At 45.2% G+C, this 23,842-nt stretch overlaps 1 protein-coding gene across 1 annotated transcript in view; it reads left to right on the forward strand.

The window, feature by feature from the left end:
• The window catches only part of sardh (sarcosine dehydrogenase), a 128,422-nt gene that overhangs the window by 67,793 nt on the left and 36,787 nt on the right, over nt 1-23,842 (forward strand). The window contains exons 13-17 of the mRNA XM_065017645.1: nt 14,500-14,583; nt 15,005-15,118; nt 15,374-15,512; nt 16,106-16,219; nt 18,859-19,006. Of these exons, the coding sequence (XP_064873717.1) occupies nt 14,500-14,583; nt 15,005-15,118; nt 15,374-15,512; nt 16,106-16,219; nt 18,859-19,006 (599 nt within the window). The remainder of the gene's footprint in view (nt 1-14,499; nt 14,584-15,004; nt 15,119-15,373; nt 15,513-16,105; nt 16,220-18,858; nt 19,007-23,842) is intronic.

Genomic DNA, 23,842 nt, shown 5'->3' on the forward strand with positions numbered 1-23,842 from the left:
CAAAGCAAGTGAGGTAGACAACATACGAAGTGAATATATAAAGTGAAAAACAACAAAAATTAACAGTAAACATTACACATACAGAAGTTTCAAAACAGTAAAGACATTACAAATGTCATATTATATATATATATACACAATGTACAAATAGTTAAAGGACACAAGATAAAATGAATAAGCATAAATATGGGTTTTATTTACAATGGTGTTTGTTCTTCACTGGTTGCCCTTTTCTCGTGGCAACAGGTCACAAATCTTGATGCTGTGATGGCACACTGTGGAATTTCACCCAAAAGATATGGGAGTTTTTCAAAATTGGATTTGTTTTCGAATTCTTTGTGGATCTGTGTAATCTGGGGGAAATATGTCTCTCTAATATGGTCATACATTGGGCAGGAGGTTAGGAAGTGCAGCTCAGTTTCCACCTCATTTTGTGGGCAGTGAGCACATAGCCTGTCTTCTCTTGAGAGCCATGTCTGCCTACGGCGGCCTTTCTCAATAGCAAGGCTATGCTCACTGAGTCTGTACATAGTCAAAGCTTTCCTTAATTTTGGGTCAGTCACAGTGGTCAGGTATTCTGCCGCTGTGTACTCTCTGTGTAGGGCCAAATAGCATTCTAGTTTGCTCTGTTTTTTGTTAATTCTTTCCAATGTGTTAAGTAATTATCTTTTTGTTTTCTCATGATTTGGTTGGGTCTAATTGTGCTGTTGTCCTGGGGCTCTGTAGGGTGTGTTTGTGTTTGTGAACAGAGCCCCAGGACCAGCTTGCTTAGGGACTCTTCTCCAGGTTCATCTCTCTGTAGGTGATGGCTTTGTTATGGAAGGTTTGTGAATCGCTTCCTTTTAGGTGGTTGTAGAATTTAACGGCTCTTTTCTGGATTTTGATAATTAGTGGGTATCGGCCTAATTCTGCTCTGCATGCATTATTTGGTGTTTTACGTTGTACACGGAGGATATTTTTGCAGAAGTCTGCGTGCAGAGTCTCAATTTGGTGTTTGTCCCATTTTGTGAAGTCTTGGTTGGTGAGCGGACCCCAGACCTCACAACCATAAAGGGCAATGGGCTCTATGACTGATTCAAGTATTTTTAGCCAAATCCTAATTGGTATGTTGAAATTTATGTTTCTTTTGATGGCATAGAATGCCCTTGCCTTGACTCTCAGATCGTTCACAGCTTTGTGGAAGTTACCTGTGGAGCTGATGTTTAGGCCAAGGTATGTATAGTTTTTGTGTGCTCTAGGGCAACAGTGTCTAGATGGAATTTGTATTTGTGGTCCTGGTGACTGGACCTTTTTTTGGAACACCATTATTTTGGTCTTACTGAGATTTACTGTCAGGGCCCAGGTCTGACAGAATCTGTGCATAAGATCTAGGTGCTGCTGTAGGCCCTCCTTGGTTGGTGACAGAAGCACCAGATCATCAGCAAACAGCAGACATTTGACTTGGATTCTAGCAGGGGAGGCCGGGTGCTGCAGACTTTTCTAGTGCCCGCGCCAATTCGTTGATATATATGTTGAAGAGGGTGGAGCTTAAGCTGCATCCCTGTCTAACCCCACGACCCTGTGTGAAGAAATGTGTGTGTTTTTGCCAATTTTAACCGCACACTTGTTGTTTGTGTACATGGATTTTATAATGTCGTATGTTTTACCCCCAACACCACTTTCCATCAGTTTGTATAGCAGACCCTCATGCCAGATTGAGTCGAAGGCTTTTTTAAATCAACAAAGCATGAGAAGACTTTGCCTTTGTTTTGGTTTGTTTGGTTGTCAATTAGGGTGTGCAGGGTGAATACATGGTCTGTTGTACGGTAATTTGGTAAAAAGCCAATTTGACATTTGCTCAGTACATTGTTTTCATTGAGGAAATGTACGAGTCTGCTGTTAATAATAATGCAGAGGATTTTCCCAAGGTTACTGTTGACACATATTCCACGGTAGTTATTGGGGTCAAATTTGTCTCCACTTTTGTGGATTGGGGTGATCAGTCCTTGGTTCCAAATATTGGGGAAGATGCCAGAGCTAAGTATGATGTTAAAGAGTTTTAGTATAGCCAATTGGAATTTGTTGTCTGTATATTTGATCATTTCATTGAGGATACCATCAACACCACAGGCCTTTTTGGGTTGAAGGGTTTTTATTTTGTCCTGTAACTCATTCAATGTAATTGGAGAATCCAGTGGGTTCTGGTAGTCTTTAATAGTTGATTCTAAGATCTGTATTTGATCATGTATATGTTTTTGCTCTTTGTTCTTTGTTATAGAACCAAAAAGATTGGAGAAGTGGTTTACCCATACATCTCCATTTTGGATAGATAATTCTTTGTGTTGTTGTTTGTTTAGTGTGTTCCAATTTTCCCAGAAGTGGTTAGAGTCTATGGATTCTTCAATTGCATTGAGCTGATTTCTCTCTCTCTCTCTCGCTACCTATCTCTCTCTCTCTCTCTCTCTCGCTACCTACCTATCTCTCTCTCTCTCTCGCTACCTATCTCTCTGTCTCTCTCTCGCTACCTATCTCTCTCTCTCTCTCTCTCTCGCTACCTCTCTCTCTCTACCTCTCTCTCTACCTCTCTCTCTCTACCTCTCTCTCGCTACCTATCTCTCTCTCTCTCTCTCTCTCGCTACCTATCTCACGCTACCTATCTCTCTCTCTCTCGCTACCTATCTCACGCTACCTATCTCTCTCTCTCTCTCTCTCTCGCTACCTCTCTCTCTCTCTCTCTCTCTCGCGCTACCTATCTCTCGCTACCTCTCTCTCTCTCTCTCTACCTCTCTCTCACCTCTACCTATCTCTCTCTCTCTCCTCTCTCTACTCTACTACTCTCTCTCGCTACCTCTCTCTCTCTCTCTCTCTCGCTACCTATCTCTCTACCTCCTCTCTACCTCTACCTCTCTACCTCTCTCTCCTCTCTCTCTCTCTCTCGCTACCTCTCTCTCTCTCTCTCTCTCTCTCGCTACTCCTATCTACCTCTCTCTCTCTCTCTCTCTCTCGCTACCTCTCTCTCTCTCTCTCTCTCTCTCTCTCTCGCTACCTCTCTCCTCTCTACCTCTCTCTCTCTCTCCTCTCTCTCTCTCTCTCGCGCTCCCTCTACTCTCTCTCGCTACCTCTCTCTCTCTCTCTCTCTCTCTCTCTCTCTCTCTCTCTCTCTCTCGCTACCTCTCTCTCTACCTCTCTCTCCTCTCTCTCTCTCGCTACCTCTCTCTCTCTCTCTCTGCTACCTCTCTCTCTCTACCTCTCTCTCTCCTCTCTCTCTCGCTACCTCTCTCTCTCTCTCTCTCTCTACCTCTCTCTCTCGCTACTCTCTCTCTCTCTACCTCTCTCTCTCTCTCTCTCTCTACCTCTCTCTCTCTACCTCTCTCTCTACTCTCTCTCTCTACCTCTCTCTCTCTCTCTCTCTCCTCTCTCTCTACCTCTCTCTCTCTCTACCTCTCTCTCTCTCCTCCTCTCCTCTCTCTCTCTACCTCTCTCTCTACCTCTCTCCTCTCTCTCCTCTCTCTCTCTCTCTCTTACCTCTCTCTCTCTCTCTCTCTCTCTCTCTCTCTCTCTCTCTCGCTACCTCTCTCTCTCTCTCTCTCTCTACCTCTCTCTCTCCTCTCTCTCTCTACCTCTCTCTCTCTCTCGCGCTCCTCTCTCTACCTCTCTCTCTCTCGCTACCTCTCTCTCTCTCTCTCTCTCGCTACCTCTCTCTCTCTCTCTCTCTCTCTCTCGCTACCTCTCTCTCTCTCTCTCTCTCTCTCCTCTCTCTCTCTCTCTCTCTCTACCTCTCTCTCTCTCTCTCTCTCTCTCTACTCTCTCTCTCTCTCTCTCTCGCTACCTCTCTCTCTCGCTACTCTACTCTCTCTCTCTCTCTCGCGCTTCCTCTCTCTCTCTCTCTCTCTTCTCTACCTCTCTCTCTCTCTCGCTACCTCTCTCTCTCTCTCTCTCTCTCGCTCTCTCTCTCTCTCTCTCTCTCTCGCTACCTCTCTCTCTCTCTCTCTCTCTCTCGCTCTCTCTCTCTCTCTCTCTCTCTCGCTCTCTCTCCTCTCTCTCTCTCTCTCTCGCTACCTCTCTCTCTCTCTCTCGCTACCTCTCTCTCTCTCTCTCTCGCTACCTCTCTCTCTCTCTCGCTACCTCTCTCTCTCTCTCTCGCTACCTCTCTCTCTCTCTCGCTACCTCTCTCTCTCTCTCGCTACCTCTCTCTCTCTCTCTCTCTCTCTCTCGCTACCTCTCTCTCTCTCGCTACCTCTCTCTCTCTCTCTCTCTCTCTCTCTCTCTCTCGCTACCGCTCTCTCTCTCTACCGCTCTCTCTCTACTCTCTCTCTCTCTTCTCGCTACCTCTCTCTCTCGCTCGCTACCTCTCTCTCTCGCTCGCTACTCTCTCTCTCTACCTCTCTCTCTCTCTCTCTCTCTCTCTCTCTCGCTACTCTCTCTCTCTCTCTCTCTCTCTCTCTCTCTCGCTACCTCTCTCTCTCTCTCTCTCTCGCTACCTCTCTCTCTCGCTACCTCTCTCTCTCGCTACCTCTCTCTCTCGCTACCTCTCGCTACCCCTCTCTCTCTCGCTACCTCTCGCTACCTCTCGCTACCCCTCTCTCTCTCTTGCTACCTCTCGCTACCTCTCTCTCTCTCTCGCTACCTCTCGCTACCTACATTTACATTTACATTTAAGTCATTTAGCAGACGCTCTTATCCAGAGCGACTTACAAATTGACCTCTCTCTCTCGCTACCTCTCTCTCGCTACCTACCTCTCTCTGGCTGGGAGGCTAACCAATGTTAACACATAATAATAAACACACAGTCGTCTGGATTTAATTGAAGTGAGAGAGATAAAGGGGAGTGATTCCTCGGGAGGAGAGGAGGAGAAAGGTGCCTCTGGTTGTTTTATTCTATTAGCCTCTCTCACCTCACCGTGCGATTTGGCTAATTGACAAGAGTAATGTGATGACAGAACAAATGGAAATTGTGTTGCGTGCTTTTGCATTGCGGGTGGGGTGGGGGTAGTGGTCCCGCGTCTCTGTGTTTTACTCTGTGAGTGAGCCGTGAAGCCAAACTCTACAACCACTGCATACAGTAAACGAGTTACCATATTTTCTCATAGTATGCCTCAATTGACATCTCAGCCCTTTGAGACAATTACCGTACATCATTAACAGATGGTGGAATCATTTAAAACCCCTCGCCATGTCATTTGAAGAAAGTGACACTCGATAAAAAAAAAAAAGAAGATAGATCATGATCGACAACACGTTTAACTCAATCGCGTAATTGTGTGCCTGAGGTAAGCGGTGTGTGCGTGTGTAGGACTTGTTGCTAAGCTACTGAATAAAGAGATGGTGCACTGCTTAAGTGTTCCAAATATACCTCCTAACTGGCAGCCAGCCCTCTCCTCTCCGTTAATCTAGTGAGCAGATCACCCCACTTTGTAATGGCCTGTTGAATTAGATAGTTAGCAATAAAGTTGCTAGCTGCTCGTTTGTTACACATGCGATCCCTGCTAAGATGGCTCCTAAACGAGACACTTAAAATATCGAGGTTATCTCCGTCTTATAAGAAAGAACGCTTCTCTCTCTGGGCTGAGTGTTAGGGTGTTGTGCTGTGCGCGTGTATGCGTGCGAGAGAGTCTTGTTCATATCGATTGAGCTTCAGTCACGCACTATGACTACTTTGCATGAACAGAAACACACACGCATACACACCAATGTATTGTGTTCTCTTTTTCAATTTGGTTGTGCTGTTCTGGCCTCATCACAACACACTCGAGGTTCAAAACACACTCACCGTAACACAAGGTTTTATCTGCGTTTCCAGCTGTTTATCCATCTGCAGTAAAACGATCATATTGGATTAAATCAATGCTGCCCTCAGCCAACTGAGCTCCCAACTCAAAGTAATGGAAGGTCTCTGTTGGCATGGCAACGGCAATCAAAACAGCTGCTATTATTTTTGGAACTATATGTACTGAACAAAAATATCAACACAACATGTAAAGTGTGTTTCATGAGCTGAAATAAAAGATTTCTCTTAAATGTTGTTTACATCCCTGTTAGTGAGCATTTCTCCTTTGCCAAGATGATAATCCATCCACCTGACAGGTATGTCATGAAGCTGATCAAATAGCATGATCATTACACAGGTGCACCCTGTGCTGGGGACAATAGGGCCACTCTACAATGTGCAGTTTTGTCACACAACACAATGCCACAGATGTCGCAAGTTTTGAGGGAGCTTGCAATTGGCATGTTGACTGCAGGAATGTCCACCAGAGCTGTTGCCAGAGAATTGATTAATTTTGAATGTTAATTTCTCTACCATAAGCCGCCTCGACGTCGTTGTAAAGAATTTGGCAGTACGTCCAACCGGCCTCACATTCGCAGACAACGTGTAACCACGCCAGCCCAGGACCTCCACATCCGACTTTTTCACCTGTGTCATCGTCTGAGACCAGCCACCTGGAAAGCTGATGAAACTGAGGAGTATTTCTGTGTGTAATAAAGCCCTTTTGTGGGGAGAAACTCACACTGATTGGATGGGCCTGGCCCAACCATGGCTGCGCCCTTCCCAAGTCGTGTGAAATCCATAGATTAGGGCCACAGATGATGTCATCTCTATTGCACTCTCCACTGCCCTTTCCCAGCTGGACAAAAGGAACACCTATGTGAGAAGGCTATTAATTGACTACAGCTCAACTTTCAACACCATAGTGCCCACAATAGTGGTGCCCACAAGGACCCTGGGACTAAACACCTCCCTCTGCAATTGGATCCTGGTCTTCATGATGGGCCGCCCCCAGGTGGTAAGGGTAGGTAACAACACATCCACCATGCTGATCCTCAGCACCGGGGCCCCTCAGGGGTGAGTGCTCAGTCCCCTCCTGTATTCCCTGTTCACTCATGACTGATGGCCAGGCACAACTCCAACACCATCATTATGGTTTGCCGATGACAGAGCAGTGGTAGGCCTTAACACCGACAACGATGAGACAGCCTATAGGGAGGAGGTCAGCGACCTGACAGTGTGGTGCCAGAACAACAACTTCTCCCTCAACGTGATCAAGACAAAGGAGATGATTGTAGACTACAGAAAAAGGAGGTTTGAGCACGCCCCTATTCTCATCGACGGGGCTGTAGTGGAGTAGGTTGAGAGCTTCACGTTACTTGGTGTCCATATCACCAACAAACTAACATGGTCCAAGCACACCAAGACAGTCACGACAAGAGGGCACGACAAAGCCTATTCCCCCTCAGGAGACTGAAAAGATTTGGCATGGGTCCTCAGATCCTCAAAGTTATACAGCTGCACCATCGAGAGCGTCCTGTCCTGACTTGTTGCATCACCGCCTAGTATAGCAACTGCTCGGCCTCCGACCACAAGGCACTACAGAGGGTAGTTCTTACAGGCCTAATACATTACTGGGGCCCAGCTTCCTGCCATCCAGGACCTCTATACCAGGCGGTGTCAGAGGAAGACCCTAAAAATTGTCAGACTCCAGCCACCCTAGTTATAGACTGTTCACTCTGCTAACACACGACAAGCGGTACCGTCTATGTCCTAAAGACTTCTTAACAGCTTCTACCACCAAGCCATAAGACTCCTGAACAGCTAATCAAATATTTACCCAGACTATTTGCATCTCCCTCCCCTCTTTTTTACACTGCTGCTGCTGTTTTATTATCTATGCATAGTCACTTTAATAACTCCACCTACATGTACATATTACCTCGACTAACCAGTGCCCCCGCACATTGACTCTGTATATAGCCTTGTATCTATCTTATTTTTCTTAACTGCATTTTTAGCTAAGGGCTTGTAAGTAAGCATTTCACTGTAAGGTCTACACCGGTTGTATTTGGCGCATGTGATAAATTAAAATTTGATTTAATTAATTAATTTAAATGGACTGATTTCCTTTATATGAACTCTAACTCAGTAACATCTTTGAAATTGTTGTATGTTGCGTTTAATATTTTTGTTGGGTATAATTATGATACGGCAGCATTATTATCGTTATGAAAGCAGGAAAATACATGTTTTCTGGTTGAGGAGACAGCAGCCTGTGACTCAGACTTTGCCCACCTCTCCGCTCCTGGCCAAGAGAGCCTTCCTCCAGAATCTCAGAATGAGGGGGATCGCCTAGCAACCAGGGTTCTAACTGTTAAGAAAGAGAAATGACTCATTTCTAGGCACTTAAAATAGTCCATTAGTGACCAAAGAAAAGTAATGATTATGGTAATTGTTCAATAAGAAAGACTGTGACACTATGGTATTTAATACAAGTTATGATAATGCCAGATGGTGTCGTGACTTTGCTTTTAACTTGAATCTGATGACTGTTATTTTGTCTAATCAACTAACTAATTGTTACCCCATTTAGATGAATCCTGTAACAATTTACTCATTAGGAATTGGGCACCATGATAGCGGTTCTTTAAAGAGTTACCATCTCCCAAATTAAAGTCAAGGCTCATCATGGGCCTGAGCTAGTATTTCCCCCCCCTTTAGGTCTTGGGACCCCTCCCCCGACCAGCAGATGGTGTTTGAGGCACAAACAAAAAGGTTGGACCCTTTGTACAGGTTGTCAGCAGGTTGGCTATAACCTTTCAACCAAATCTCCTGGTGTTGTCTGCCTGTTGTGGTCTGCCATTCACCACAGCGTATGTGTGTGGCAACCGTTCCAGTACCTGCGAACTGAGACGAGGACATCTTTCAGCGATATTGCACAGTGTTTCACCAGTCGGGTCAGTGGCAGGACTGACGCCGTTAGTTTCATTGTAAGGGGTTTCAGTCCCCCTCAACGCGGAAAATATATCATCGGAAGCAGAGTCCACTCTGAAGGTTGATGCTTTGTTTCCTGAAGACGGCCGTGGTGCTTGCGGAAGTGTCTGAAGGACAAGGGGAAGTTAATCTTAGCTACAGTATGGCATGACTCCAAGAAGGAGTGAAGTTGCTCACTCACGGAGAATGCTGGCTTGCAATCATGAAAAGAATAGTGACGAGATATCGCGATATCTGCTTGAGTCACATTCTGCACCAAGAGGTGTCGAAACGCCTGTTTCCCAAGGGGTCCTGTCCACAGATATTCCTTGTGGATGACTGTGTTGCGGCCAGCGTCCGGAGGAGGCCGTACGGTCAGTTTTTTTTAATTTTTTTAATGTCTCTTAGCATATCTTCTAGCGCAACGTCTCTTACATATCTTCTAGCATATCTTCTAGAGCAGGTATTCCCAAACTGGGTGTTGGGGGTTCGCCAAATAGAAATGTGTACATTTAAATTTTCCAATGGGGCTATACATTTGGGTGAGGTTATCTCTCCTGAGTAGCCTAATTTCACTGCCAAAAATAAAACCAGTTCGAAATAACAACACAATGTCAAATACAGGTAGCCTAGTCAAATAATTAACATTTAAACGTTACTCTAGGCCAGACATTTAGAAACAAAACATCACAATTTTGAAAAATAAGTGAGCGAGAATAAAGATGACTTTCGAGTTGTAAGACATGTATAAAAGCAACAGATACCATTAATAAGAAGGGGCTAGACGCATCTTATATGGTGTGCTACCGAGTGTCTAGGACAGGCAAGCCCCATACTATTGTGGAGGATATAATACTTCCTGCTGCCATGGATATGTCTGAGACAATGCTTGGGGAAAAGGGCAAAAAAACAATACAGACAATGTCTTCATCAAACAACACTGTTTCATGACGTGTCGGTGACATGGCAAGGGATGTTTTGAAACAATTACTGCTTCGCATACAAGCCAGTGAATTCTATGCGTTAAAGCTGGATGAGTCAACAGGTGTGGCTGGCCTGGCACAGCTCCTGGTATGTGTCCGTTACGTTTCTGGGGGGTCAATTAAGGAAGACATCCTCTTCTGCAAACTACTGGAAACCAGGACATGAGAGGATATTTTTAAAGTACTGGACAGCTTTGTGACATCAGATGGACTTTGGTGGTGAAGATGTGTTGGTGTCTGTACTGATGGCGCAAAAGCCATGACAGGGAGACATAGCGGAATGGTAATGCTCGTGCAAGAAGTTGCTCCCGATGCCACTTGGGTACACTGCAGCATCCACAGAGAGGCTCTTTCTGCCAAGGGAATGCCTGACCACTTGAAAGATCTTTTGGACACCACAGTGAAAAGGCCCCTGAACTCTTGTGTATTTTCTACATTATGCAATGATATGGGCAGCGACCATGTTACGCTTTTACAACACACAGATGTGCGCTGGTTATTAAGGGGCAAAGTATTGACACATTGTTTTGAATTGAGATACAGGCTTAGTTTTCTTTACTGACCATAATTTTCACTTGTCTGACCGCTTGCATGATGAATAGTTTCTCACACGGCTGGCCTATCTGGGTGATATTTTACAAAATCATCAAACACATTGATATGTTCTTAGCAAACAGAGGACGCATTGGATGGCTACCCGGACACAACGGAAACTGACAGGCTTTAGCTGTTGAAGTGAATGTCTAATAGTTTGGGGGACCGGCCATCCCCTAATGGCAGCGATTATTTTTCTTGGGGTTTCACATTTCCCTTCCCGATCTGATATCCCCGGTACTCCACTTCGGCGTAGCCCAGCTTGCACTTGTGGGGGTTCACGGTCAGACCTGCATCCCTTAGCGCATCAACCACGGCCTGTAACTTACACAGATGTGACTCCCAATTGTCACTGTTCACAATTATGTCATCCAGATAAGCCACTGCGTACTCACTGTGCGGCCGCAGGACTCCATGAGTCGCTGAAATGTTGCTTGTGCCCCGTGGAGCCCGAAAGGCAGAACCCGGAAGTGGTATAGCCCCCCCGGGGTGGAGAAAGCAGTCTTCTCCTGGGAGGCCGATGCCAGTGGCACCTGTCATCAGGACCAAGGTGCCGATGTATCTCGTCATCCACAAGCGGTCGATCAGTTAGTCCACCTAGGGCATGGTAGACATCAAACTTACTGACGTCGTTCAGGCCCCGGAAGTTATTACAGAAGCGGACGGTTTTGGAACCAACACTCCATAAAGGGGAGCCTGAGGTCTTCCTCACACGGTGGCTTGCTTGCCGGAGTGGGGTCGTCTCCCTCCTCCGGGTCCGACTTGGGCCCAGTGGACACCTCTTGTGGCGGGGGTTGGGTTGCACAGGCCACCGTATTTTTTTCCTTCTCTTCCTACCTCCCATGCTCGCCTCCCCAGGTCCCTCCTCCACAGTGCCTGGAAGAGAGGGCATTCTCGACCGAGGAGAATGGACACAGGTGGGTTAGGAACAGCTCCCACGTGCATCTGGCACTCCCCCTTTGGGGTGGTTATCCTCACGGGTGCCGTTGGGTACCTCTTCGTGTCCCTGTGTACACAGGACACTGTCCCCCGGTTCCTCCTTCCCCTCTCGTGTGAGCCACTGCGGGTGGACCAGGGTCACCATGCTGCCAGAGTCTTGCAGAGCACTGGTGTCGATGCCATCGATTCGTACCGGAACCATCAGAAGGGCCGTCTCGGTGTGCGCCCAACATCGCCTCACGTACCACCCCTCTATTACCTTCCTCCGAGGTAGAGCTCCTGGGATACCACAATATATATATTTATATTTGCTTTTGTCATTAGTTTCCTGGTTCTCTACACCTGTCCATTCATTTTAACTGTTTCTTGCTCGTGCTTCTGCTGTGCACTGCAGTACTGGACCAATGTCAATCTCTGCTGGCGGCCACACTTCAGGTCTAAACTGGAGAGAACCTTCACAAGGCCTGCATCTGACGGTTTATTTTGGAGGGTGTTTGTCGCATTTTCTGCTTTTCTTATTGCATTGTGATCTAACATTCTAAGACCTTTGGCATAGTTTTGGATTATATCACTGCTGTGGTCAGCTTTCCATTTCGTGAGGGTTCACGAATTTGTGAGGGAATGGGGTTAACCTCTGATAGCTTGCTCACTATTATTATATTTTGTAAAGTTTGGCTTTTGAGTCGTTGGAAGCTGCAACAAAATTAGTTTTTAAATGAATTTATAGACATTAATGAATCATCAGTACTGGATCAGTAATGTGGGAGTTGGACTTCAATGAATTTGCAAATGTAATTGATTTAGCAATATTAAGGATTTAATCATATCTGTATAGGCTATCTGGGAACTAAACTTGAATTTACCTGAAAGCGTTGCTGTATCTAGGTTAAGGTGGAAAAATGAAAAAAAATGTCTCATTGGTTGGAACAAATTCATTTGTTCCTTATCTGAATATCAACCTGGTAGAAGTGTTTGGTTGGCAATTTAAGTTCCTTGTTTATTTTACTATGCAAGTCAGTTGTTAAATCGAATGAGACAACAATGTCCTTTCAGAGATTGGTTGGATATTATGAAGTGTAACCCGTTGTTACAGATATGAGAAGATGTCACACTGGATTTATAATTGCTGCAGATTCTTCACCACAAGGGGTCACTTACCGCTGAAAGCTGATCTCACACAGGATTCCATCTCCCAAGGTGGGGTTTCCGCTCTAAATAAAGGAGAATTGCTTCTCTCTTTGTTAGCCTCTAATGCAAAGATGGCCGTTCTTGTACAAGAATGTTCACTTCAAGCACAAAAAGGGTCCCCTTCAATTCGGGAACGGGGGTTTACTAACGACGTCTCACGTTCAACCCAATCGGCGTTTCTTGCTAGCAATGTTACCGGAATTCGCGGTAACATGAAGAAATATTTGCCACGTCTATTCTCGCTCGAGAGATGGAGAGAGAATACTTTGCATTGATCAAACAAATATATTTTCTCAAATGTCCTTAATCGGCTGGTCCTTACGTCCTAGTTTTGGAAATGTAATAATTCACCCTACACACTCTGACCCTTTGTCAGGTATACAACACCTGAGTCAATCTTTCCCTGCTATCTGGGTTGAAAATAAACTCACACTCAACGACAATCCTGCCCACTGCTCTTTGGTGTATAATTTCATTATGCCACACAATTCATGTAGACTGAATTCAACAGTGGGGCCCAAGTTTGTTTTCGATTCCTTGCACGTGGCTCCAATATGTCGTCACTTTACTTTAACATTAATTTGACTGTTATTTATCTAACTAACTATGGATAACTATGTTGATTGTTACCCAACTTAAGTTAATCATATAACAATGAACTAATTAGGAATTGGGGCACCACGAGAGCAGTTGTTTAGAGGTCCATATCCCAAATTAAACGCTAAAGGTCTTTACTTATTACATCTATAAACAGTCAACTTATTAATCATAACCGTGTATCGTATCATCATTCTGAACAGTTGTAACCTCCTTGCATCTGCAAAAACGCAAGCCTTACTTATGATTCAGTACTACATAAATTGGTTTAATTATTCATTTTCTAGCCAACTAAATGTTAACACAGGATAAACATACACACTTAATACATTAAACAGGTCCCTAGTGAAATGACAACAATATGGCTGCTTGTTATAAAATACATAGAGGGACAAAGACCCTTAACGTTAGTACATTTTAGAAACTACTCTCACTTATACTTTGCACACAAACCGCTGCCTGCTTGGAGTGAAAATACATGAATGTATTTACGTGAAAATGCCTTGGTTTACTGTGTATCTCTCCAAACCGGCCGCCTTGGAAAGGGGGTTGGGCTTTTTTGCAGCACACTTGTAAGGCTCTTATTGTTCAAAAGGGGTTTCTCTGTTTTTCTCCTCTGCAGTCATCCGGTATCCTGTGACTTGTTGTGTAGTCCTGAACAGAAATAGTTTATTCTACTTCCATTCACTTTTGAAGATGCTTATTTGAAGATAGGCTAGCCAGCCGTGTCGATGGTTCCCAGTGGGGGTGATGAGAGTAGCGGAATACAATGGTTTGAAAAGAGTAGTAAAATGGTCACACTTAAATGAACTTTTCTAGACACTTTACTTATGACAGCTATTCAGCCGTACCATTTATTGTCCGGAAGGTGACTCAAAATCATGCCCCTCTCTTAACAAAAACACTTTAATCATTTTTCATATTTCATGTGCAAAGATTCGGCTGGAAACTTTGTATATGTAGTGTGTATACTTTCCAAGTTACAGTATTTCCTTTATAACATTTTTAATGACATCACAAAATAACACACCATATGACATTGGTGTTCTTTAGATCGCCTCTGACCATTCCCCACATTCTATGTTTGAAGACAGCGGTGTCCGCGAAGTGGCTGGTTTTCCCTTTGTAGTCCGCGATTGTCTGTAGACCCTGCCACATATGTCTCAGACACGTGGGCAATTTTTTATAACTTTGGCAAAGGGTCAAGTCTCTAAAATGTAGTGTTCGTAACATATTGTCGTTTTGGGAACCGACAAAATGTATTGAGATTCGATGTTTTTCCGAGAGAATTTGCTTTGTGTCAGTCTAGTTTCACCTAGTTCCATCCTCCTCCATCCTACTTCCTACTCTGACTACCATATTTGGTGGTGAGAAAATGTTGTAGCCCCTGTGACGTGTCTGGTTTACCCCTTCTGTCTGTTATTAGTGTGTGAAGGCTAATTGCAATGCTAATAAATCGTGTCACTGTTTCTCTAGGTTCTGACGGAGCAGGGCTGCGTGTTCCAGGAGAGACATGGTTGGGAGAGACCAGGATGGTTCAACCAGGATGGCGCTGCTCCAGTAAGAAACACGCATCTGAGCGGTTGCTGGTCTGAAATCCTTCATCTGTCTCCTGCTGTTGTGCCCTTGGGCAATGCACCTAAGCCCTAGAAACGGTTCCAGGGGACACCTGTCACAATGGATGATAATGAATTGTTGTTCTTGAAAGGATTTGAAAGCAAGTTCATACCATCTGATAACATCGGGTCAGGTGGTTCGTACAGAGAGGAGATAAAGTTTACACACCGTGTGGGGGAGGGGAGAAGAGGAGGTGCCGTGTGATTATTTAAGATAGTCGGAAGATGGGCAGGGACTCTGCTGTCCTAGGTTCAGGGGGAAGCCAGTTCCACCATTTGGGTGCCAGGACAGAGAAGAGCTTTGACTGGGCAGTATGTCATTTTGATAAAGTTTCTGACCATTGACCTAATGTTTGTGGTTGTAGGTTCTGGACTATGATTGGTACGGGGCTTATGATATTAGCAAGAACCAGAACTACAAATACAACGAGCTGCTTGGCAAGGAGTACACGTTTGACTACCCTCCACATCACCACGTGGTAAGCATCTGTTGGTACTCTCAACTTCTACCCGGTACAACCAGAGGATGGGACTCCCCCTCTGAATCTGGTTCCTTTCAAGGTTTATTCCTTCTAGTCTTTTTCCCCCCTTGCCACTGTGCTGGCAGTTGCTTTTTGCGGTCTTGGTTGGGTTACTGTGAAGCACTTAGTGACCAAATGTTGCTTCATGAATTCATTTGATACATTTTTCAGCCGAAATTTCAGTCCTTACAGGGATGTGTATTTGTTTTTCAGATAAAAAATGAGTGTCTGACGTGCAGGCATGGAGTCTCGGTGTTTAACATGTCCTACTTTGGAAAGTTTTACCTCACCGGGCCAGATGCTAAGAAGGCTGCCGATTGGCTATTCTCCGCAGATGTCAACAAAATCCCAGGTGAGTCTTCATGCACGACTACCACAGAATGTTTGCATTCACAAAAATGTGCACACACACACACCCACCCACACTGCTGGCCCCTGAATAATGGAGCCCAGCAGTACCCAGTGAGGCAGGAGAGGAGATGCAGGACTGTTTAAATTACAGATGAGTTTTGAGGTACAGTCCAATCCATCTGTCCCCACACACATCCTCTGGCCCCACACACATCCTCTGGCCCATGCTGCATGTGAACACTGGAACATTGTGGCTTTGATCTCACTTAGTCATAGTGAGAGGTCTTAGCTAACCTTCATGCCACCACATGGCCTAGCCATGACCCCGTGTCTAACACTAGGATATTCTTCATCCATAGGGCCTTGGAACTTCTCCTGACTAGGAAAAATGGCTATACATTAAATAATGTTATTGGTCAGGTGGCAATGGTCAGGTCCTACTAATCAGTCAATCGATGACATGTGTACATAGCCCTTTTTCGAGCAAACATTTGTCACAAAATGCTTCACAGTACTCATCACAGCTCCTTTCTGCTGTATGTGTGTGTCCTCCAATGTGCTGGTTTGATTGACAGCTGGATCCTTGTGTTGCAGGCTCTACTGTGTACACCTGTATGCTGAACAAGAGAGGAGGATCTGAGGCTGATCTCACAGTCAGCCGGCTCGAGGCTGGCACTGCCAACCTGCCCCTGGCTCCAGAGGCCAACGGTAAAGAGGAGAGTGGGATGGGGATTTCGTTCATTTTGATATTCATTTATTATGTATTCGACAGGGACATTGCACATGTATCATTAATCATCATCTGTGACTTACTTACCAGCTGTGACTTAACCTCAGGAAATATATACCACTTAGCAGAGTGTGTGTGTGTTATCCCAGCGGAAATGGAACCCACGATGTTGGCATTGCCAGTGCTACTCTCTCTCACCAACTGAACCTCACCGGACCTATTCACATCTTGTGACTGAACCTTTTAGAGTGGACGTTCTCTGTAGTGAAGCCCTTGTAGAATATTTTAAGTAGCACGGCGGTGCTACAGTAGATCGCTTGTAAATAGCAGTGGTCAGAGACGCCGTGGCCCAAAATCTGTCTTGCGTACTACTTGCTAAAATGACATACTGCCCAGTCAAAGCTCTTCTCTATCCTGGCACCCAAATGGTGGAACTGGCTTCCCCCTGAACCTAGGACAGCAGAGTCCCTGCCCATCTTCCGACTATCTTAAATAATCACACGGCACCTCCTCTTCTCCCCTCCCCCACACGGTGTGTAAAATGAATAGAAATACAAAAATAAAAACTTTGGAACTTACACTCTCAGTTGACCTTTCCACCTTACTAGCACCGACTTTGCTGATTAGTACATTTTTCCTCAATAATGTAGCTATGATACAGTATGTGGTTGTCCCATCTAGCTATCTAAAGATGAATGCACGAACTGTAAGTTGCTCTGCATAAGAGCATCTGCTGAATGGTTAAATGTCTACGTTGAAGTATATTGTAGAGACACTTTTGTAGGAGGGGTTGGGGTGTGATCACCATGAAGTGTGGAATAAATGTCGAGACTTTTTCACCGGGAATCGATGAGTACAGACCTTCCTGCTTTTTGCTACCTTGAAGTATTGCCTTGCCTAACCTCTTTCCCGAATCTGCAATGTTGTGTGGTTCGTTCCACGAAAAGAGTGCCTTTTGTGTTCCTTTTTGATATTTTAAGTAGAAATTGTGCACCAATATTGAATTTTAAGTCTGATATTGAATGAAAATGTATGAATAAAATAGACCACGTTGAGAATTCAAGAAATCTGATTTGTAGTATGACTAAAGACTTGCTAAATTGCCTAAATTCAGTGTTTTGACATGTTCCTCCATGCAACTTCTGTGACTTTTAAACCACTTAACCCCGAAATTTCTCCCAAGTTTCATCATTGCAAAGCCCTAGTTATTTTGTTGCTTTTACAGTCATCTCTGAATATGTATTATTTATTTCATGTGATTTAGGGTCAACCCTGTTAAGTGAACAGAACTCTCATTTTAATATGGTAAAACTATTCCATTTCAAAATCAACATTGAACATCTAATAGTTCAATCATTGTGAAAAAGCAGGTGAGCTGGTCTTTATGGTGATTTTCTGGGTTTTTTTTGTGGTGGAAAACTGAGCTGATTGAGCATTACATGTCAACCCTGTTACCCATAGATAAACAGGGTTGACATGTTTTGAAAATTACATTTTTTTTGAGTGATGTTCGATCGGTTCAAGTCTGGGGTTTGGCTGGGCCACTCGAGGACATTCAGAGGCTTGTCCTGAAGCCACTCCTGCGTTATCTTGGCAGGCATAGGGTCGTGGTCCTGTTGGAAGGTAAATCTTCGCCCCAGTCTGAGGTCCTGAGCGCTCTGGAGGTGGTTTTCATCAAGGATCTCTCTGTTCTTTGCGCCGTTCATCTTTCCCTCGATCCTGACTAGTCTCCTAGTCCCTGGCACTGAAAAACATCCCCACAGCATGATGCTGCCACCAGCAATTCCAGAAATGAACTTTTAACAAGGCACACCTGTTAATTGAAATGCATTCCAGGTGACTACCTTATGAAGCTGGTTGAGAGAATGCCAAGAGTGTGCAAAGCTGTCATCAAGGCAAAGGGTGGCTACTTTGTAGAATCTAAAATCTATATTGATTTAACACTTTTTCTTGGTTACTACATGATTCCATATGTGTTATTTCATAGTTTTGATGTCTTCACTATTATTCTACAATGTAGAACACAGTACAAATAAAGAAAAACCCTTGAATAAGTAGGTGGGCCCAAACTTTTGGCTGGTACTTAAATATACTTTTTTATCTCTTGAGATGGGGAAAATGTGTGTTTTATGAAGCTGAACATGTGCTCTCTCTTACAGAATGTGAAATGTAAAGTTATTTTTGATCAAATTGTACTCATCAAAAGGCACTGAATGGATGGAACATCTCATGTACACAGGAAATGCAACACAGGAAAATATTATCAGTGCAAAGTGCTCATGAATGATTTCTCCTGCTTTGTAAACAAGCAGCTTGCTCACAAAGTCAACTTCGGAAGCAAAATTGAAGTCATTCGGGGACTCGTATGAAAGTGGAAGGGAAAACACATTGAAGTCTGAGAGCTTCTCTGAAGGGTGGTTTGCCTGATCAATGCCCTCCAATGTGGAAATGTGACTCCATATCCACGTGTGTGTGTGTGTGTGTGTGTGTGTGTGTGTGCGCCTACACTGTCTGTATGTGGGTACTCACTTTTCTCACTTTTTGTGTCTACTGTACAGTATAGATGAGTAAACACCTATGTCTCATTCTTTCTGTCTGGAATCTCGCCCTCTACCAGGTGATGCATACTACCTGGCCATCGGTGGAGGTGTAGCAGAACACAACTGGAACCACATCAAGACTGTTCTCCAGGATGAGGGGCTCAACTGCCGGCTGACTGACTACTCTGAAGACATGGGCATGATCAGCATCCAGGGGCCCAAGAGGTGAGTGTGTCGCAGTTGGCGTTCCAATTAATCTCAAAGGTGTTCGATAGGTTTGAGTTCAGGGCTCTGTGCAGGCCAGTCATGTTCTTCCACACCGATCTCGACAAACCATTGAATGTCATTGTATGCTGTAGCATTACGATATCCCTTTAATTGAACTAAGGAGACTAGCCTAAACCATGAAAAACAGCCCCAGACCATTATTCCTCCTCCACCAAACTTTACAGTTGGCACCATATTTAGGGCAGGTAGTGTTCTCCTGGCATCCACCAAATCCAGATGTATCCGTTGGACTGCCGAATGGTGATGAATCACTCCAGAGAACGCGTTTCTACTGCTCCAGAGTCCAATGGCGGCGAGCTTTACACCACTCCAGCCGACGCTTGGCCATCTTAGGCTTGTGTGCGCCTGCTTGGCCATGGAAACCCATTTCATGAAGCTCCCGACTGACAGTTCTTGTGCTGACGTTGCTTCGAGGCAGTTTGGAACTCGGTAGTGAGCGTTGCAATGGTCTCTGACGTCAACCGCAGCAAGGAATGTCATCATACACAAATCTTGCCTCGGGAAAGGGCCTGTTATTTCCAAGTCAAACCTACACTCAGGAAAGGGCCTCTCCTTGTGATGGAACACCAGTCTGTTACTGTATTCGGTAACTGTTAGAGCCATGAGGAAAAGATTCAACAGTCATAAAATCTTGACCATAGTACTCATTGTGGTCTGATTTCATGCCACGCCTTGCTGATGCTAAGTTGTATGAAATCATTGACATTGGAAATGCAACGTTAGTTGTTTCTCTCTCACTGCACAGAAATGTAATCAACCCTACAGTTCCCTTACTGCATCTAGTATGGGCAAATTGTGTGTGTGGCAGCTACATTGCCATCCCCCTGGGTTTATCAGTATTAAAAACGGTAAATGATTCCCTGAATGCTTACGAAACGAAATGGCAAATAACCCTGCTCAATAAAGACTCCCTCATTTCTCATGTCTTCAGTTTCTGAGATGAGGCTCTCACTTCTGCTTAGAGTAAGCCACAAGTCATCAGCACAACCACTACATACACACAGTTACACACACACACACAGTTACACACAGTTACACAGACACACACGCGCACAGTCATGCACACACATACAGTTGCGCACACACACACAGTTACACACATACGCACAGTTACACACACACAATCACAGTCATGCACACACGCACATTTGCACGCACACACAGAGTTACCCACACGTGTACACACACACAGACAGTTACACGTGCACACACACACACACTGCCATCCCCCTGGGTTTATCAGTATTAAAAATGGTAAATGATTCCCTGAATGCTTACGAAACGAAATGGCAAATAACCCTGCTCAATAAAGTCATCAGCACAACCACTACATACACACACACAGTTACACACATACACACAGTTACACACATACACACAGTTACACACATACACACACACACAGTTACACACACACACACACACACACAGTTACACACACACACACACACAGTTACACACACACACACACACAGTTACACACACACACACACACACAGTTACACGCACACACACACACAGTTACACACACACACAGTTACACATACACACACAGTTACACACACACACACAGTTACAGTTACACACACAGTTACACACACACAGTCACAGTTACACACACACACACACACACAGTTACACACACAGACACGCACACACAGTTACGCACACACGCACACATAGTTTCGCACACATAGTTTCGCACACACAGTTACGCACACATACACACACAGTTACGCACACATACACACACAGTTACGCACACATACACACACAGTTACGCACACATACACACACAGTTACGCACACACACACAGTTACACACACACGCAGTTACACGTTACATAAACACACACAAGCAGTTGACACACACACACAGTTGCACACACAGTTACAAACACACACACCCACAGTTACACACACACACACACACACACAGTTACGCACACACAGTTGCGCGCACACACACAAACTCACTCACAGTTACACACGCACACACACACAGTCTCACACACACACACACCCGCACACACAGTTACACACACCCGCGCACACAGTTACACGCGCACACAGTTACACACACACACACACACACAGTTACACACACACACACACACACACACACACACACACACACACAGTTACACACACACACACACAGTTACACACAAGCACACAGTTACACACACGCACACAGTTACACGCACACAGTTACACACACACACACAAGCAGTTACACACACACACACACACACACACACACACAGTTACACACACACACAGTTACACACACACACACACACACACAGTTACACACACACAATTACACACACACAGTTACACACGCACAGTTACACACAAACACGCACTCATAGTTACACACACACACACACACTCAGTTACACACGCACAGTTACACACACACGCACTCATAGTTACAGTTACACACTCACACACACACACACAGTTACACACACACTCATAGTTACACACACAGTTACACACACAGACAGACACACACACACACAGTTACACACACAGACACACACACACACAGTTACACACACACACACACACACACAGTTACACACACACACACACTCACAGTTACACACACACGCACACACATTCACAGTTACACACACATGCGAACACACACACAGTTTTACACACATGCACTCACACACAGTTACACACACACGCACTCACACACAGTTACACACACACACACACACCCGCACACACAGTTACACACACCCGCGCACACAGTTACACGCGCACACAGTTACACACACACACACACACACACACAGTTACACACACACACACACACACACAGTTACACACACACACACACAGTTACACACACGCACACAGTTACACACACGCACACAGTTACACGCACACAGTTACACACACACACACAAGCAGTTACACACACACACACACACACAGTTACACACACACACAGTTACACACACACACACACACACACACACACAGTTACACACACACAATTACACACACACAGTTACACACGCACAGTTACACACAAACACGCACTCATAGTTACACACACACACACACACTCAGTTACACACGCACAGTTACACACACACGCACTCATAGTTACAGTTACACACTCACACACACACACACAGTTACACACACACTCATAGTTACACACACAGTTACACACACAGACAGACACACACACAGACACACACACACACAGTTACACACACACACACACAGTTACACACACACACGCACACACACTCACAGTTACACACACACGCACACACATTCACAGTTACACACACATGCGAACACACACACAGTTTTACACACATGCACTCACGCACAGTTAAACACACACACACTCACACACAGTTACACACACACGCACTCACACACAGTTACACACACACACGCACTCACACACAGTTACACACACACACGCACTCACACACAGTTACACACACACACGCACTCACACACAGTTACACACACACGCACTCACACACAGTTACACACACACGCACTCACACACAGTTACACACACACGCACTCACACACAGTTACACACACGCGCACACAGTTACACACACACACACGCACTCACAGTTACGCACGCACACAGTTACACACGCACACAGTTACACACGCACACAGTTACACACACAGTTACACAGTTACACACACACACACACACACACAGTTACACACACACAAACAGTTACAAACACACACACAGTTACACGCGCGCGCACACACACACACAGTTACACACACAGTTACACACACACGCATTCATAGTTACACACTCACAGTTACACACACGCGTGCACACACGCACACACACACACGCACTCATAGTTACACGCGCACACGCACATTGTTACACACTCACAGTTACGCACGCACACACACACACACACACACGCACTCACAGTTACGCACACACACATTCTCACACACACATTCTCACACACACACACACACACACACACAGTTACACACACACAGACACACACACACCCAATGCTTGGACTTTGTCAGAATTTGTTGGTTTTTGCTTGTCCACCCACCTCTTGAGGATTGACCACAAGTTCTCAATGGGATTAAGGTCTGGGGAGTTCCCTGTCCATGGACCCAAAATATCAATGTTTTGTTCCCTGAGCCACTTAGTTACCACTTTTGCCTTATGGCAAGGTACTCCATCATGCTGGAAAATGAATTGTTCGTCACCAAACTGTTCCTGGATGGTTGGGGGAAGTTTCTCTCGGAGGATGTGTTGGTACCATTCTTTATTCATGGCTGTGTTCTTCGGCAAAATTGTGAGTGAGCCCACTCCCTTGGCTGCGAAGCAACCCCACACATGAATGGCCTCAGGATGCTTTACTGTTGGCATGACACAGGACTGATGGTAGCGCTCACCTTGTCTTCTCCGGACAAGCTTTTTTCCGGATGCCCCAAACAATCGGAAAGGGGATTCATCAGAAAAAATGACTTTGCCCCAGTCATCAGCAGTCCAATCCCTGTACCTTTTGCAGAATATCAGTCTGTCCCTGATGTTTTTCCTGGAGAAAAGAAGCTTCTTTGCTGCCCTTCTTGACACCAGGCCATCCTCCAAAAGTCTTCGCCTCGCTGTGCGTGCAGATGCGCTCACACCTGCCTGCTGCCATTCCTGAGCAAGCTCTGTACTGTTGGTCCCCCAATCCCGCAGCTGAATCAACTTTAGGAGACGGTCCTGGCGCTTGCTGGACTCTC

Source organism: Oncorhynchus nerka, linkage group LG4 (assembly GCF_034236695.1).
Source record: "Oncorhynchus nerka isolate Pitt River linkage group LG4, Oner_Uvic_2.0, whole genome shotgun sequence".
In the NCBI taxonomy this organism is placed as follows: Eukaryota; Metazoa; Chordata; class Actinopteri; order Salmoniformes; family Salmonidae; genus Oncorhynchus; species Oncorhynchus nerka.